The sequence below is a fragment of the Leuresthes tenuis genome, unplaced genomic scaffold, assembly GCF_036924035.1.
Source record: "Leuresthes tenuis unplaced genomic scaffold, fLeuTen1.0.hap1 SCAF_1, whole genome shotgun sequence".
NCBI classification, from domain to species: domain Eukaryota; kingdom Metazoa; phylum Chordata; class Actinopteri; order Atheriniformes; family Atherinopsidae; genus Leuresthes; species Leuresthes tenuis.
The window spans coordinates 21355943-21375584 of NW_027325355.1; the positions used below are offsets into that span (position 1 = coordinate 21355943).

The window sequence follows — 19642 nt, forward strand, 5'->3', positions numbered from 1 at the left end:
TGCTCTATATGTTTCACTCTGTCTGAGAGGGGGTCAAAGACAGCTTATTGAAAGAGCAGAAAGTCTGATGTGTTTAAGTAATTTTGTCAGACAACATCAGATCCTCTTATTCTGCAGTGATCTAAGTGGTATATCCTATATTCAGAAAGCTTTTGTTTTACTTTAGAACTTGTTGATAGACCTCAGGTGGCATTAAAGATTTCTTAAAGCTGTTATCAAGCCATATCCCCTCTTACACAAGACACTATTTAGTGCAAAGCTTGACAACACAATTTAGTGGGTGTCGGAAGAAAAAAATAACACACTTCAAGTCTGAGACTCTCCAACATTGGCTCTGATATTTGGTCTTCACTCTGGTATGAATGTATGGCTGTGGTGGGATGTTACAAATTCCAGAAACATGGGCTGAGGTAGAAAATTAAATGAAAACTGACAGCTTTTATAATGCTAAAACTATAATATCAAAACAACCCGCCAGCTAAGATTTCCTTACCAAACTAAATGTGTTATACTCCAACAGTTTGCACATGTCTTCATATTGTGCAGAAATATCTGCATGGTGATGCTGCAGCCTCTATGTCCTATTGAACATCTAAAGCCATTTCCATTGTCACTGTCAGTTTTTTCCTCTTATGCAGGATTATTAATGTATTTTTGTGCCAATAATAGATCAATCAGCAGCTTTGTGTTTAAGGAGAAAAAAAAAATCACATTGACATAGAAAAAGTCACGCATTACATCATGTGTGACATATTAGATCTAACAAAACCTTTAACCTACATCCTCAGGTCTTTATAGGTGAAGTGAGTTTTCAATGATTCTGCTACGTGGTCACCAGTTAATATTAATAGTGATGAATTACTCTATGGTATAGTACGTTCGGGCTAGTTCTAACTGGTATTGACTACTTCAGTGAGAACTAAATACACAGTCATGGAGCCTTCAATGCTAACGCTGGCCCACATGTTCAATGTCATTGTAATTGCACTGTAACATACAGACATATTGTGTCACTACAATATTTTTAGCTTTTTCATCATGCAGTTGTATACGTTATGACAGAAAACAAGCTGGATCACAGTGCCAATAGAAATACCAGAGGATTTATAACACATTCTTTTGCTAAATTCCACAGCAACCACATGTTTGAGTGACAGTCTTGATTAATCCACGGACTTCCCATGATGATGTGATGAATGGTGAAAACAGCCAGCAGGAGGACCTGAGCCACTGTTTCAAAGCACTGAGAAGGTGTGAGGATCATAGTGCAATGCCAAAGGCATGACAGCCTGACATACAGCGGTCAAGATACTAAAATTAACCAAGCACTGTGATCTATCTATAGCCGTGTAAATTCTGCAAGTATTAACCTAACTGCATCGACATCCAAATACAAAGGAAAATATTTAAGCTCTGTTAAGTTACCATAACACGATATAATAACAAATACCTCTTACTCCTGAAGACATTAAGCGTTAAAATTGACTAACGTAGGAGACAATAAATCAATTCACCACAGACATACGGAATAATGAGACTTTAATTTTCATTCATACATATGCTCTCGAATAAATGACCAAGTCTCACAAGGTAATCATAGGAAAAAGATTAAATAATTAATAGACCTCATGAAACACCTGCTGATTACATGGTGTATCCAGTTCTCAAGATAAAAAAGGATCACTTTGTAGATCCACTCCACGCATTGTCTTCTCTCTTCTTCTGGCACCTTGGCCAAACTAATTATCTTCCATCAATTAAAGGACAAATTATATTTCAACCCCTTCATATGCTAATGAGTCAATTCAGAGGTGAGAGGAAAAAGGGAAAAGCTACCAAATGGTGCTGGCAGAGACACTTTGAAGAATGAAGGTGTAACATAACATTACACTGAGCAGGAGATGTTCGGCTTATCAGGACTCACATGGACACAGAAGCCCAGCTAACAGGTTACTGTTCATGAAATGACTTCATACAGTAAATGTGTGAATGGATGAAGTCTGCTGCTGGTATTTCTGTGTCACAAACCATGTTATATCCTTATCGCTGCCACCACCCACACAAATGCCACATGTATTTTAACTCAGCAAAACTAAAGCCAGATGGCATCTCCTGGAGAACAATAGAGTAGACTGAGAAGCAACAGAATCGATATGTTTCAGCTCCAACATTCATCATGGTGACAGGAATGCATATATTATGGGTAATGACACTGAAGAGAAAACAAGCCAAAGTTTTTCCAAAGCCTCTGAGGTCCCTGTTTAATAGTCTTATGACTGTGAAAAAAGATGGTTGTGTCTAAATGATGATTTTGGTGCCTCAGCATTTTAATTGAGTTTGTTCATTTTCAAAAACAGTACAATCTTGCTGTGATGAAAAAAAAAACAATGAATGCTTTAAAATAGGAGAAAAAAAGCAGCGGAAACCAGGTGCTGTATGTGATTGTTCTCACTAAATCATTCGGTTGGTTTGTTAATATAACCTCCCTCAAATCCATTTTAATATCTCCAAACACGTATATAACTTTGGCACATGCACAGTTCCAAAAGACTGGGATTGATATCTAAACTATATCTGAATACATCATCTACTTCTAATGTATGATGGGAGGCAGAACTGACTCCTGGGTCTATGCCAGACCAGGCCAAATAGGCTAATTTAGGCTAATTTTTCAACACTCTTGGTGCTGTTGGAGGATGAAGGATATCTTCTAGAGCTCATGACAGCTTGGCAATCAAGTCACAATCATTTGACCTTGGTTTCAGGTTTCTAATGATAAATGAAAGGGTCAGATATTAGGCTAGGATATTAACGATTACACTGTTCACGTCTCTGAATGCCGCACTCTAAAAAAACAAAGCCAATATAAAATGTTAGACAATTTACGCGCTTTTATTGGAACACTACTAATATCTAAGTTTTTTTGTCAGACTGGGCTGATTTAGCAATCAATCATATAGCTCTCAAGCATGTCCTCGCAAATGTTTACTTTGAAAGCAGTGAGGTTCAAGTTCTACATGTTCTACATCTAATGCGTTTTACCTCTGTTGTAGTCTATTATTTTCATATCCAGAAAATAAACCCCAGCTTACACAGCAGCTTACTGCAGCACAGTGGAGACATATCAAGGGTAACGTTCCCATCATTCAGTGGCAGTAGCTGGGCTGAGCAAGCAGAAATAGTTATTTTCATGTACGGCCTGTTAGGTGTCTGAACAATATTGAACTGTAAATGAGACACAGAAGAAGCATGACACTATCTAAGAAGAAACTAGTGCTCACTCAAAAGAAATTGGTTTTGAAAGTCCCACACTGAAAGGTTATTGAAACCCATAATGCATCAAGCATTGCTTTCAGGGAAAAAGTCACTAAAGTATCAGATGTGCCAATTGAAAATGCTCTGACCTCAGATATATGAGGTGAAAACAAGAGTCATTTAAAATGGGGAGGCAGGAGCACTTTATGTTGAGAGACATTTTCATGATGGTTTAACCTTTCTACAGCATTTTGGCTATTTGCATGAAAAACACCGCCTTCTATTCCTCAACCAAACACTTCATTGTGTGTTGGTTTTAAATAAGAAAAGCAGGTTAACAACATCAGTCCCAGCTCATTAGCTACAGTCTATTTTACACACCAACCTTGCTGCTCCCCTGTTTCTCCATCATTTACGGCATCAAATAGCAGGCTTTATAAAAAGGTAAAAAAAAAATAAACAAAAGAAAAGAAAACAACAAAACCACACTTTCTTTTGAAAATAAATGTCACTACCAGTCACACAGTGAGGGAGCTCATTATTATTTCAGCTGTGCTCATTATAATTAAATGAAATCTGACCTTTTGTCCTCGTGCACTGCTTTGACAGGGCCTGTAGGCTGCTGATAAATGAGGGAGTGGCATGGTTTTAACAGTGAATTGGAATTATCTGTGAGGTTGACGATAATATTACATAAAGGTCTATATTCATCCCAGATTAACAAAAATGCGCCGAAATGAACAGGTCAGATCTGAGCCACAGATGTCTATCTGATTTACTTAAAGCCTTCACCCACAGTAAGAATATAATGGAATGTACCGTTACGTGTAGCTTAGATCACGTTTTCCTACTAGTACTTACTACTGACAAAGTCAACAAATACTTCAATATAACAAAAGATTTCACGACTGTCTTTAGTATTTTGGAGTACGAAGCCTTTTTTGAGTCATTGGTTGGAAATTAAATATGAACCAGAATGAAACTAAGGCATCATAAAGCACAGAGTGAGCTGGCTACACAATGTTAGGCTTGTGCTGACTTAAGAACAGTTTTGTGCATCAGTGTCTATCCCACTTCTTCTTTCTTTACTTAAGCATCACCAAAAACAACATCCTATTGAAAGAACAATGAAGCTTGTGCCAAAATCTCTAATGGTTTAAAAGTTAATTGAGTGAATTCCAGCAAAATGCCAAATATTCAACCTATCTTTTGGTAACGACTCTTCTTAGCAATGTTTTTTTTCTTGAGTTATCAGAAAAGTTCGACTCCCTTATGATGCTTTCTGGTTTTGCTCAGTTTCAGACTTTTAATTTGCCCAATAGATGGGACTATGATGGGGATAAATGGCTGGCAATTTCCTCAACAACTGAACCCTAGAATGCTTATTAACATGATTAATTGAGAAAATTAGACAAACTTGGGTCTTTGGCCCACACAAGTAATGAATAATAAAACTAATAAAGGACACTTATTCTATAATAAACCAGAGTGTCTATCAAAAAAGTGAGACGCATTCAGTCTTTGTGGTCATTGTCATATGACGGTTCAAGACATAGAATAGAACAGTAATAATAAAACCTCCTACACAGCTTGTTTAAACACCATGCATGAGAAATCTTTCCAAGAGCAAAATCCTCCTCCTTATGAGACAAGATTTGTCTCATGTGTACAGAGGGAGTCACAGCAGACAGAGGTGGAAGACAGAACTGGGCTGTTAGTACAGTACAGTCCATACAGCCACCGCAGCTGCAGAATAAACACAATTTAAAAACCCCGAACTTCTTCAATCAAAAACAGGAAATTAATAAAACATTAAAAAACTCCAAGGATAGCAATTCTGCCAAAAAGTAAAAGCAACCAAGCCAAACGCAGAGTGAATACTCACATTTCTCTCAACTGACAAAAAGATCTCCATGTTCAACAAGAACAATGAGAACCTCTATTAGTCTGTTGCTTAGAGACAAAACTACATGTTTTAACTTATAGTAAAAGTCCATTTGTGGTGAAACTGCTAATTTGCATCTCTGTCATAAGTGAAATGCTGCTGGAGTCCACCAGTAAAATGCTCCTCCTCTTTTCTACAGTTTTACAGCGTTTTCAGTTTGCAAAGCTCGACTCAAAATCGTATTACAAAAAGTCCTCCAACGGAAACAACCACATAGGTTGTGCATTTATACCATCAAATCCGACCAGTGATCGCACCCTGTGCAGTATTCAGTTCCAAGCATCAGGAAGGAACTATAACTCATGTGAGTGCTTCATTGTCAAGAGTTCCTGTTGAAACCACAAATCCTCATGACGCGTGTTCATATCTGACATATAAGAACTGTTTCCACTTCCGAATTACATTCACTTAATAGCATGAAAACACTTTATAGATATGCTACGGTCATTACCTGGTTAGGTTTAGGTAATAACAATATTTGTTTAGGGTTAGTTAATGATCAAAACAGTTGTTTTCATGGGAACCATTTTTCATATACAGACCATTGAAGTAGTCATCCAGTAGTCACAGTAAGGACTGTTTGGCCTTCTAGAGGACACAATCAATGGGGTCATATTCTGGAGGATGATGGTCTCCATATACTGTTTCTTTGTTTATTTTAGTGCAACAATATGACATCCAATCATCACTAAAGTGGTCTAGTGGTTATTTAAGGTGCATTAACTGCACAGTTCATTCCATCATTCTTTCTCTGTTGTCTATACTAGATAAATTGAGCTGTCACCATTTTGCACACATTTAAATTTTAACTATAAGTTAATCACAGACGCCTTTACCTCGCTCGGCGTAGCAAAATGCACAACTTCGTGGTTCTCTAATAAAGCCTTAAATGTTTTGTTAAAAAATTCTTTCCCCGCATCAATTTGAAGTTTTTTAGGGGTCTCGCTAAAAACAGATTCAAAAGCCTTTACCACCTCTGCGGCTGTTTTTCTCTTCATAGCTGTTGTTGAACAGCTAAAAAAGACAAAAACTTCCAATGACGTAGTAAAATTAAGTTACTCAACAGCAGGTTCACCTTGGGCTTTTAAAACTAGAGAGGTATTCAATTGTTCTGAATAGACCAGCTCTTCCCCTAAGTTCATTGCTTTATTCGTGAATTTGCACTGTATCAAGTAACAATTTAATTCACAAAGCAATGTTTTGCCATTTCAAAATGTCAACGACATTATCTGCAATACTTTCAGGGACTCTTCATTATTTATGTCATGTAAACAATCACCGACTCAAATGCATGAAAGTCATCACTAGAGTTGTCACGATACCAAAATAAGTAACCATGATACTATACCAGACAAAGTATCACGGTTCCGGGTATTATCGCGATACTGCAGCCTTTTTTTATTATTATTATTTTCATGAACTGTAATGTATTTGTACAAGTCATAAATACTTATTAATCACGTATGTTGTTATGGCGGCTTTGCGGTAAGACGTATTGCATCACTTCCTGTTGCTTTGTGTGTGCTTCTAGTTCTACAGTGAGGAACCTTGGAGTTATTTTTGCCCAGAATATATCATTTGACGCACATATAAAACTGGTTTCTAGGACTGCCTTCTTTCACCTTTGTAATATTGCTAAAATCAGTAACATCCTGTCTCAGGCTGATGATTGTTACTTCAAGATTGGACTACTGTAATTCTTTATTATTGGGCTGTCCCACATATTCTCTGAAAAGCCTCCAGCTGATCCAAAATACTGGAGCCAGAGTTCTGATGAGAACTAACAGGAGAGGTCATGTTTCTCAAGTTTTAGCTTCTCTTCATTGGCTCCCTGTTAAATTCAGAATAGAATTTAAGATTCTTCTCCTCACATATAAAGCTCTTAGTGACCGAGCTCCATCATATCTTAAAGATCTCATAGTTGGATATTCTCCTAACAGAGCACTTCGCTCGCAAACTGCAGGTTTATTTGTTGTTCCCTGAGTTTCTAAAAGTAGAATGGGAGGTAGAGCCTTCAGTTATCAGGTCCCTCTCTTGTGGAATAAGCTGCCAATAAAAGTCCGGGAAGCAGAAACCCTTTCCACTTTTAAGATTAGGCTTAAAACTTTCCTTTTTGATAAAGCTTATAGTCAGGGATGGCTCAGGTAATCCTGAAACATCCCATAGTTAAGCTGCTATAGGCTTAGACTGCTGGGGGACCTCATCTGTCACACCTTTCCTCACTTTGCTCTCTTCCCCCCCCCCCCCATTTAATTTCTCAAATGATATTATGTACATGTGACATTATTATGGTTATTAACTTGTGTTTCCCCGTTCCAACAGGTATCCTTTGAATGGTGTTATGGTGTTTTTTCCCCCTTTTCTGTCTTCTCAAACCCCAGCTGGTCGAGACGGATGGCCACCCTTCCTGAGTCTGGTTCTCCAAGAGGTTTCTTCCTGTTAAAAGGGAATCGTTCCTTTCCACAATCGCCACAGGCACGCTCAGGACGGGAGATTGGACTGAAGAAAAGTTTCGGTGCAATCTGTTGGTTTCCTTAGCTAGAAATTTTTTTTTTCAATTGGCGCTATATGAATGAATTGGATTATTTGGAAATTACCTAATTGGATTATGATTACAATTAATTAAATTCCAATTAGCTTGAATTGGACTATGTTATTTAAGTGCCTTGAGATCAATTGTTGTAATTTGGCGCTATATACATACCACTGAATTGAATTGAATGTGCATGAAAAACATAATACTAATATAAATAATCAATTTAGGATAACAAATCCACTGTCTTTTTAAAAAATCTATTTGACAATAATGCTTCTTCTCCAACATAAAACAGAGAGGACAAAATACAATAAACAGGAACTCATTCCCTGTGAAAACTATATTTTTATGTATTTTCTTAGTGCTTTAACATCTCTTAACTCTTCATTCTTCAGCCTGTACACGGAACATATAGCCTAATATTATCCTATTAGAAAATAAACAGGAAATGCTAACCTGGTATTCGACATATAAATCTGGGTCACACTGCAGGTGTTTTATGAGGTTGGATGTGTTGCCTCCTTTGGCTCCTTTAGCTTGGTGGCAGCGCCTGCACAGTGGACGGCCATCATCTATTGCTTTATCGTCTGTGCCTTGTTTAAACCCAAAATAGTTCCAAATGTGGCTTTTGGAGTTTTTTTTTGATGAGTTGACGCTGCGGCAGACTCGCTGCTCGGGCCCGGTGCTTCTGCCATGGTGAGTATGTGTGTATGTGTTGTTTGTGTCCGCTGTGCACACGTCTGGGCATGACAGAACTTTAGTTTTGAATCGAATTTCTATCGAAGCGGAGCTGTCTACAGGAGTTTGTTCTGTCAGAGACACACAAACAGCCAATCAGCTAACAGATAGGTGGACCCAGTGTGCAGAAACAGCCTATCATATCCTGGAGGCCACCAGTAACAGACAAACAGCCAATCATTCACTCATTCTGCAGCTGTGTTGTTCGCTGTGTAGCGGAAACTGGCACCGTTACTATAGTAATCCACGGTACCGTCGTGTAGAATTTCTAGTATAGTAGCAACCGTGACGATTTGGCACCGTGGGGTACAGTGGATATCGTGCCACTCTAGTCATCACTAACAATTCTTCTGCGACAAAAGTTTACAAAATAAAACAATCAAATGACTTCATAAATGGAGCCATAAATTATACCTCAACCATTCATCTATTTAAAATACACAGCTTTATTATTGCATGTGGTTTAGGACACAATATGAACAGAATTCTATAACTGGGAGTCATCACCTGTTCCTGAAATCAAATGCTTTGCAACATAATGATCTTATGAACTATTCATAAGGTCAGTCTAATACTTCATGTGATCATGCTGGCATGTGAAGTCAAGACAGAAAGAACGGCTGCCACAGCTGGAGTCTATTCTTCATGCATATTGTTGGTAAATCCTGTTAGAGCATCAAAAGGTTAAAAAGAGAAACATTTACAGCAAGAGGGACACTGAATGTGGGAGAAAACCCACAGAGACAGAAGTTGAAGGGTTATTTCTCTCCAACAATCAGCGGCCATGGCCCCATCATTAATCATCTCTTGTTGGCTGTATTGAAATGCTGAACCTCTCAAAAGAAGATAGAAAGATTAAGACTATTCCCCTTGGATGACATTTTCAGGATGCTGAGAAATGATTTAAGACACTCCTTGGCCTTCACTGGAGTCTCTCTTTAAAGGCCCTACAAAGCTGTAATCAAGTAGCAGTTAGCAGAAGGCACTTTAGCCGTTACACCACAAATGATAGTGACGCACATGTATCCATTCCAGAGCTCTTCAGTTCTATTTTGTCTGAGTCTGCGTCATCCAACATTTGTTTGTATCTTTACAAACCACAGGATAGGTGAGCTGAGCCAAATGAGTCACAGACAAGGGAGGCTGTGGTCATGCAAAACTGAATAAAGCACTGAAACGTGTTTGATAAAAACACTAAGAGCTCCTCTGTTAAAAAGAAATCACTTTATATGGATGAAAATGAGATGCAGGACCATTTAAAATACAGCAAGTAATATTAAAAGGGCCATTCTTCACTGATTGGTCAAAACTACTACAATGGAAGACAGTCTCAGTATTTGTTAGAGGTGTGCCAAACCAGCTGTGAGGTATGAATTATGTATTAAGGTTTAGTTATTCAATTTAAAATTGTTATTGGATAAGAAGCTCCAATTATAAACAGGAGCTTAGGATTTCTGCATTATTATACCACTTATAGGCCATAAAACAGTGAAAGAAAGCAAAAACAATCCCAAAAGTGTGATATAACTTCTTTAAAAGATTACAAAACGAGCCTAGTTGATAAATACTGTAACCTCAATGCTGTTTAATAAAAGTGCCACAACTCATTCCAAACGCATACTGTGTAATTAAAAAACAGACGGGTATATAATCAAGTTGTAAATTTAGGATTCTCCCAATGCAAAATGCTCTGTGTCAACCTTGGCTCCGACTGAGTCAGCGACAAGCAATCTGTCACCCGCTTTGGGTTCAGGCTTAAATATTTCAGTAGCCCTCAGAAAAAGTGCTGAAGTGGCTTCACGTGAATTCCGCTGCTTAGCAATTAAAGCAGCCGAGAAGTCGGACAGACAGCAACGCGACTGAATGTACCACAAACAGCTTAAATGACAACAACATGACAACAGAGTTACAGCGTGAAAAAACAAAATATGCAGAAAACTATTACCGGAACTAAGAAATTAACTGCTTTTGTTTACATTCAGCTGATAATTACATTCTACGCCCTCAAAAATATAAAAAATATAATAACTAAGGGTGGAATATGTCTTTACCTGTGACTGACAGTTCAGTCGTCCTCCGTACCACAAAGTTCCCAAAAGGCAGTTCACAGGTGTAATTCCCAATGTCATCTTCCCGTACTTCCTTGATGGACAGGATGTCCCTCTTCTTTTCTATGGTTTGTCTCCACTGCTTTGGCTTGCATTCCTTGTTTTTCAAAACAAAAGCAAAGGAACGTGGAATGTTAGCGTATAGGAAATATACTGAGACAGATCTGTGTGAAAACATTTCTTACGCTCACATGTGTACTCATTAGCAACAGATTAAAGAAGAGCTTTCACTACTTTTCATAAGTGAATGATGATTAAAGACCAAATCTATCAGGGACTCTTGCTAATAAATGTTCTGTCATAAAATATTAAATTATCTTTTGAATACAATAACCGCAGAGGACTGTCATGTCAAATAATGCTAGATTTCAGACATTAGTTTGGTGCACCCTGTTGTTCAGGCAACACTGATTCAAACTGATTTATGTGACTGAATGGCTGTGCATTTATCATTCTGAACAAGACTGCTCTGCTGGGTTGGACCACCAGCTTGCAAGATCATTTGGCTTATGTGTAAATTTGACTTTATGAATAAATTGCAAAAAAAGTCAGGAACTTACAAAAACAAAAAAAATAGAGCTGTTGTTTGAGGCCAAATAATAGAAAATGTCAATCTGCATTTCCTTCGGCCATGTAGACATACATTTAATTTCTTCATATATGAACAATGTGAGTCAGTTAATTTAGTTGTCTTGTAGTATAAATGGCTGACTCTGTATTTTATTTTACTCATTTTATGGATTTTGTGGTGTTTCAGCTCAATCATCACAATAAAATGTTGGGTTTTTCTATTTTTGTAAACCTCCAGGCTCAAAAGAGATTATATGCATCTATAATTACCAGAAAAAGGAAAAGGTTATAATTTGAATACAGTGAGTGACAATCCCACAAGAGCACCTTCGAGAGTCTTGCAGAGGTAAAGATGCTGAGGTTCATCCATCTGCAAAAAACTGCATCTACAAATTGTGGAACAATTTCAGAATTGTATTGTGGAAACTGTCCATCATATTCCACCACCTGCAGTGCATGATGCCATCAAAAGATTCAGAGAATCTGGAAACATGGGATGCCGCCTGTGATCTTCTGGTATTCAGGTAGCACTGCATTAAAAACAGACCAGAAATCTTTGTCTGCGATCACTGTGCCATCCACAAATGCAGGTTAAAGATTTATCATACAAAGCAGCAGCTATGTGTGGAAACGATGCAGAAATGCTGTTGTCTTCTCTGGGCCAAAGCTCATTTAAAATTCACTGAGGCAAAGTGGAAAACTGTTCTGTGTTGAGAGGAGCTGAATTTTGAAATCATGGATGCTGCAGCCTCTTCACGAAAGAGGAACCCTCTGGCACACATATCTGATGGTAAGGGGTGCGACTCTACTTTGTTTAAAACTTGGGTTGTAGTTTATACTAAAATGTTCATAGTTTGAGTGATATTAGCAGTCAACATGACCTTTGTGAGTTAGTTAACTTGGTTTAAGTATATACTTTAAATTTAGACAGATTCAGGGCAGGTACAACAAGCTCCTGCAGTCCAGATGTAAGAGCTTTTATCCATCATCTATTTTTCTCAGTCATGTAGGGTTTAACTGATCACCACTGTTGTGCACACTAGTGATGTAAATAAATTAGAAATCCTTTTTAATTATGCATATTTTTGGCTAACATTAGCTCAGGCAAAGGATACCAAAGCTCAAGTGATGGATTTTAATGATGACAAATTTATGCTTCTTGCCTCCTTCATATCAACTGAGAGGAACAGACATCTAAAACTGATAATTTATAGTGTAGCCCTCATGTTTCATGTCGCATTTAAATGAAGGGCAGGTTGATGAATATGTCCGAGACTATGAAGGCTAGTGTCCTACAACATAAATATCTTTAAGGATTAAATAAGAGAAAGACAGAGTGTGTACGTATGCATGAAAGAGAAAGAAAATGAGGCGCTTTGTAGATGCTTCTGTCCAAATACTGAGTGTGACTCACTATTATTTTCTAATTTTGCTGGGTATATTTGGATTCATGAGCAGATCATCTGTGAATTGTGTCCTATATGCGGATATGTGTCATGCAGGGCAGTTTGATGTATTACTTTGATCAGAACAGTGAAGATAAGCCTGCATTAGTTGATTTGTTGTTGGTTTATTTCAAATCTAGTGTAAAGCGAATTTGAGATCTGCTGCAATTTAGCACTAAAACTTTTGTACATGAAAATGTGAAAAGGCTGTCAACTATGTTGTGCCGAAATGTGTAACAGTTGGAGTTACAGGACAAAGTGCTGCTGCATCGTGGCATCCTGCTGGCTTTCTATTAATCTGGTAGTAAGTAATAATGCAGGTGTCATCTCTGTGAAAGATTGTGTTGAATACATAAATAAGCAATGTCTTACCTTTGATATGGTACAGCAGCGCAGTCTTTCTCAAGAGAAAACTTTAACAGTGTTTGAGCTGCAACTGAAACGTCTGCCCTCTATCTGATTATGCAACTGCTCCCTTCCACAGCTGTTTGTTAGCTTAACATCAATTTCAATGGAAAAACAACATGTCATGAGAAACTAACTCTGGAAGGACATAAAAGTTTTGTGTGATGACCCAGCTTTTCTTCAGACAAACAGCAGTGGTGATATGAAAACGTCTTCAGGTGATGTAAAAGATCACTACACTCACATGCCAGTCACGTTTAATGAGTGGAAACAGGTGGAAAAGTGATAGTTTGAGCAGGCGTGGCTCTATCTGTCACTGGCATATCTGATTGAAGTTTGTGAATTCACATCTAAACTGTTTGGTTAAAATAAATGCCATTTTACTGTGCTCGCCTGATTCATTGGTGCGGTTAATTTGGTCTGTCTATCTTACAGCTGTAATTTTTTAAAATTAAATTTGACTTGGTGATTAGCAACACATCTTTCTGTGGAGTGACAAGTACTGTCTCATTATTGCTTTTATAGACTTCATGTTTCAGTATCAATTCCACACTGACTCCTCTGCTGACCAGCCAAGAGTTGGGAGTAATAAGCACTTACATTGACAGAGACAGACTCAAGGATAATATTTCTTGATTACTCTTTTTCCATTTCCTTACACCATAATATCATGAAGGTGATAAGTGATAGTAAACACAGACTTTCAGAATTTACTGAGGCTTTTTCAGATTTTGGGCCACCTGAGGAACTGGGATGATGTGGGTCAGCCTCCAAGAATTCAAACAGTCCACTGAAAGTGAGGGCTAATAACTGGGGGGTGTGGAGCCCACGGTCATTATCTGTTATTTTAATCTGATTTCTGTGGAGGAGCAAAGCCATGTGGCTATCTAATCCAGCACTCAAACACTGAAATAATTCAGTGTCCCTAAGCTGCATAATGCAGCTCTGTCAAAGTGGCCTGTCGTTCACACAGCTTCTGCCTGGGCCAGTTACACTCTTGGAGTCACAAACCGTCATTAGGAGGAAGATTAAACATAAGGAGCCAGATGGTTGATTGTTTACAGCAAACACTTTCCTTTTAGTTTCATACCATGAAGATTAGATAGCCTTCAAATATAACTACATCTGAATATGACTAAGATTTAGTATATATTTAAAAAAAAAAAAAAAAAAGCTGTCTTACCTTGTACCACACAATTTCAGGCTCCACCCCTGGCTGTATATAATCCTCAATGCCTGGGCAGGTGATGTCTTTGCTTTTGCTTAGTTCTGCTTTCTCAAAGAACCTCATTTTGGAGTTGTAGCAGAGGTCTGTGTCATTCTCCGCCACAGTGAGAGACATGGACACCTTCATGCAGTAGGTGGAATTCCTGCAAAGAAATTGTTGGAAAAATCAGCCAAAGAAATTAACTGTCTTGTACAATACTGAAGTCTTTCCAGGTGCTGCGTTTTAACAAAAGCTTTGCCAGGTTCCTCAGATTTAGTGTTGTCAATCATTAAATGCAGTGGAGGCAGAAAGACTTTTTCTTTGTTTTAAGTGCAAAACAAATGCTTGGTTTTTCAGTGCAAATAATATTCTTTATTATTTGCACTTTATTCCTTAAAGCAATTACAAATTCTTGAACTGTTTTCTCATCCTTTGGGGTATGACTACCTAATGAACCTCGCTCTCTAAAGTATTCATATATAACAGCGTCCATGTATAAATTGAGTATACTTGTGCAAGTATCAAAAGGTGGAGGACATGGGTGGCAATATAGAGCAACAGCTCTGAATGTCAACAGCTCTTGACGTTTGATTGAGCTTTTTGTTCTCATGTGTTAGGCTGATACAGTACCAGCAACAGGATCAGAAAATTACTTGCTCCAATTGATGTACTGTAAGTGCTCAGGTCATATACATAAAAATGAGAATTTATAATGCAAGGTAGAGAGGGTGTAAAATGCTAGATTACTTGTAATGTTTGGAGGCTACATGCTTGGCTGGGTGCAGAGATACTGGTGAGTATTCATCCGTGGTGGAATAAATATTTAATTTTACTGCTTGGTATTGTGGTATACATCACAGATGACTAAAGTGCAGTGAATATAACTCAAAATTCAACCAATTTAAAATTGCATTACCAGCAATTGACTGCATCATTTTGAAGTTAAAAAGTAGGGTTTTGCTCTTTGTTAACACAAACCATTTCAATACAATGCATAAGAAATACAAGTCCTACTGTAGAAACTTAATCAGTTAGCTTCAAATCTTTTTTTTGTAAAATTTCAGGTGTTTTTTTGGACTCGCATAGTCTGCCATCAAAAACCATTAAAAATGCTCTGCAGGTAAAATCAAGTCAGGCAACTTACTCTGCAAGGTCATAGTTTGAATTTTTTCTTCCTTAAAAACTGATGCGTGGTTTGCATTGTTATCATGTTGGTGTATTTGTCTGCTACACTTTTATGGACCTAGGCAGCCAGTACTTTGTTTTATCCAGACATTCATGGTTCTATCTACAGAAGCCATCTTTTCAACAAATTTTGCACCCAACAAGCTCCACCTCATCACACTCCCACCTCCGTGCCTCATTGCCATGACAACGTATTTACTGCAGCGACATACGTCGAGCTCACCATGCTGGACGTCATTTAAACCAAAAGTAATTTCTCTTGAAATTTATATAATGTGCTCCTAATGTTCTGGATCCTTCAATCAACATTTTTGAGGATTCTTTTCATGGTCTTCAGTAATGTTTGATCATTTAGTTCAGTGCTGAATGTTGTTTTTTCCTTTCTTGGACATATTAAGTCATACGATTTCTTTCAAACTGTCTGAGCTGCCACAGAAAATCCTGAGCCTAATCTGAAATATTACCATCTATTTTTCAAAGCTAGATATAGAATGAGCTATAGCTCATTTTATACTTCCTAGATACTGCTGCAACTGTTTCCACTGGTCATTAATCCTTCTGTATCCTTTTCCATCTTGATAAACTCTGTCAGATTTTTCAAATCCGCTGTCAATTCTTTTCTATGTTGAGCCACAATGAAGACGTGCGGAGAGACACAATCCGTATAGATGTACAACTGAGGAAAGTCTGATGTTCAGAGGTCAGTTTATAACCAAGTCTATAAAATCTGACAGAAATCACAAGTGTACTTAGTTTTGATTCAATAATCAGAGGTTTTCCAGCGTGAGTGTCAGTAATAACAGGTGTATTCACGTTCACTGTCCTAAGCTTCTGCTATGGGGCCTGTATTTTTTAATGAAGTCTTTCTGTTTTGTTTCAAACTTTTAATAAGAGGAAGAACTTAAATCTCTTGACATTTAATTGATACTGTGAAAGGGTGTATAAATTCCTGCTGCACACTGTACTGTTCATCTGCTGTCTGTGATGTCTTTGTTTGAGGAACACTTGTTTAAAAATTACACCAGTCCAGACAGAGCATCCTGATCAGATTTGCTCTTGCCCACCATGGAGTTTGAGATTGGATCCGCAGCTTGGGTATTTTTTGACAGAATGTGGGAATCCATCCATCCATTTTCTATACCCTCTTAATCCAATTCAGGGTCGCGGCAGGAGCTGGAGCCCATCCCAGCTGCCATTGGGCGAGAGGCAGGGTACACCCTTGATAGATCAGAATGTGGGAATCAATGAACATATCGATCCAATGTGAATGTTGCGCTATTTGAAGAAGTAGAACAGAGGCAAGTCTTCTAGATGATCAATGAATTCAATAGCAGCACCTTTTCTTTGCCCAATCTGGCTAATAAGACTGTCAGAGTTGACAAGTACTCCAGCCTGACTGCAGCAAATCCCTCCTGGTTTAAAAACCAAACAAATTGGCAGTGTTTAGGCAAATCTCACTGCTAATTTTCTAACTAAAGCTGGTTACACAAATTAAGCTGAACCAACAAACAATTGCAAACATGTTAAATCCTTTCATAATTGCAAAGTATTAGCTGCCTTGTGGATTAGTATAACACACTGGTCTTCACTACAGTATCAGCTTAACAATCCCTCAACCTTTGAACCAGCCAGCTCCGCCCACTCCTCTTACATTTAGTGTGCCGTTTTCGCGAAGCCCCGATGCAAATGTGACATGATGTGAAGATTATCCCAGACAACCCCTACCAGATGGACACCTGTGCAAATTAGATCCCACGGGCGTGCTCTCGTCTCTGTTAAATATTCTGGGCAGCACTGATAAACTCGCCTGCTGGTGGAGAGAGAAAGAATTGTGTCATCTGCTCTGCATGAGTGATCGATGGCGTAAGCCAACACTTTGTCCTACAGTCTCTTTCCAATATTTCACATCCATCACTATGTCTTTTGAGGCTTAAGAGCCAGGTGATCTCTTGACTATTCTCTCAGCGTGTATATAGTAATATTCCTGAAGGCTATTCAAAAGACAAAACAGAAAAACCCTTCTGCTGCAGCACATGTCTGAGATTTAATTGCATGCCGTCTACTGAATATTTGTGAAACTGCATACCGCAGTTACAGTGATAACAAGCTAGGTGACACCACGGCATTAATGGGTGAGTGTGTCAGTCCAATGTGTCAAACTGAAGCAGATATGCAGTGTTGTGGCAATGATAGATGCCATCCTCCACACGTCAGCCCAGAGAGGTGTCAGGCTGACAGCTATAGCATACAGCTGGAGGGCAGGAAGAGAATTTGAGATGCAATATGCAGCAAATTCAGTGAAATTATCTGCAATGGTCAGCAAGGAGTTAAGCAGTCTGCTGAAAAGACTGAGTGACATATTGTGAAAGATTCCACAGTGTCCCCTTACTGGAATGCACTCATGGGACTTTATATGATTGAAATTTGAAAAAAGTATTCTGGATCTCTTCTAATTATCCACATTAACTGATATATCTTTATTTTTATTGACTGACAACAAATGTGCCAGAAGATGAAAGTCAATGAGACCTACGCTTTAAGTGATATCTATTCCATCTGATATTAAATAAGAGGCTGCAGAATTGATTTGAAAGTCTCCTGAGAATCCAGGGCACCTGTGGGGAAATTAATGAACTAACTCTATGAATCTCTTAATTAAACTAACTCCTCCCTAATAGAAATTGGATGATGAAATAATTGCTAATTAATTACTTCAGCTCACTTACAAGTCTAAATGTTTTTGGAGCAGTATCTTGGTGTGAAGCAGATGTTACAGGAGCAGAGGGTGAAAGGTTCCCCGATGACAATGACATTAATGGGAAGGGAAAAGAACTCATCACAGATATTAATCTTTTAGGGATTTACAATAGAATGCTGGCCTGTGCCGTAAAACAGCATCATCTCAGATATTTAAATAGAGAAAGGTTTATCTGTATGTCACAATTTATGCTGCATTAATACGCTACATTTTTCAAACCAACACTAATAAAAAATACAAATAAAAAAAAAACAAGATGGAGATAACAGCTGTTCATTCACATATTTTTCAGTATTTTTATGTCCCAATGTCAAAAGTGGCCAATTAACTCACGGTCACGCCAAGAATATTTCTAAATGCACTACAAGCACAACACATCTGAAGGAGCTCACAGTCACAGCTACCTTTCATGGACCAACGGGGAGAAAGATCTTGCTCTGGTGAGCGTGTAAAAATCACCAAGTTAGCTGAAGACTGAAGAAGTCTGTCCCCTCTTTTTATGCAACATCATCATAAGTTTGGAATTTGTTATTCACTGTAAGGAAAAAAAAACTTTGTGGCATGACAAAGTGTAAGATGTGAGTCATGCACTCAATTCAGACTTGAGAACCCTTCATCTATGACGCTGTTTATTTACAATCAATGTGAATTTGCCAGCACACGTCAGCACTGACAGAGGAACTGATAAGCTTAGAGATATAATTTTCAGTGAGGATGAAGGGAGAATGTGGAAAAAACTTTCAGCTTGGATTATTTGTGTACATGTTGTCACTGTGCTTTTTTGTGCAGTCTGTGTTGACAGGTAATATGCCAACTGTAAAGATGTCAGCAGTAAGCTAGCAAGACACATACCCCCTGCTTGCTTTTATTTGCATGCAAGCCCAGTCTTTCCATGATCTAAAAAGTCACCAGAAATAAGAACCCCAGCTCTTTCTGCCATTTTCCTGAAGGATTGTTTCTTCTCATCTCTGTAATGTTAGGAAGTGCATTTGGCCCTTGAAAAAGATTTGGAAAAAAAGAATGCATAAATAAATTCACTAAAACTGACAACGGCTCAAGTCATGAAGACAGGTATGCTCTTCAGTTTGGGCATTTAATATCACCCTCGAGTGCATTTCCATCATACCATATCTTCTCGTGTTCGGTTACTGTGGAAGTAATCACATTAAAATTACTATCTTCTTGGAATACCAGCAGAGTTCAACTCCCACATCAGGATGTAGAGAGTAGATATAAAAGAGCTAAAATGTTTCCTGTGACAGTGTATAATTCAAACTTAATGGAACTTTATACAATTGCATTTGAAAGATGCATCAACATTTTCAGATAGGCAGAAAAGTAATGGCTTAGACTAACAGATTTATTTTCATTTCATACTATTCAAATGAGTCCTCAAATGACTTTGGGCTGTTAAACTGGCAATGATACCAGACTAAAACTGGACTCGCATATAACAGATCAGAACACTGACATACGCACGACATCTATGA

General features: G+C 38.1%; 1 protein-coding gene and 1 long non-coding RNA gene across 3 annotated transcripts in view; one reads left to right on the forward strand and one right to left on the reverse strand.

The window, feature by feature from the left end:
• Window positions 1-19642, reverse strand: part of LOC140272433 (interleukin-1 receptor accessory protein-like 1) — a 237750-nt gene that overhangs the window by 121112 nt on the left and 96996 nt on the right. For both annotated transcript variants that reach the window (XM_072368001.1, XM_072367923.1), the window contains exons 4-5: window positions 14186-14372; window positions 10526-10679 (exon numbers count right to left, since the gene is read on the reverse strand). In XM_072368001.1, coding sequence (XP_072224102.1) covers window positions 10526-10679; window positions 14186-14372 — 341 coding nt within the window. The remainder of the gene's footprint in view (window positions 1-10525; window positions 10680-14185; window positions 14373-19642) is intronic.
• LOC140272883 (uncharacterized) overlaps window positions 1-19642 on the forward strand; it is an 858120-nt gene that overhangs the window by 6768 nt on the left and 831710 nt on the right. The window lies entirely within an intron of this gene.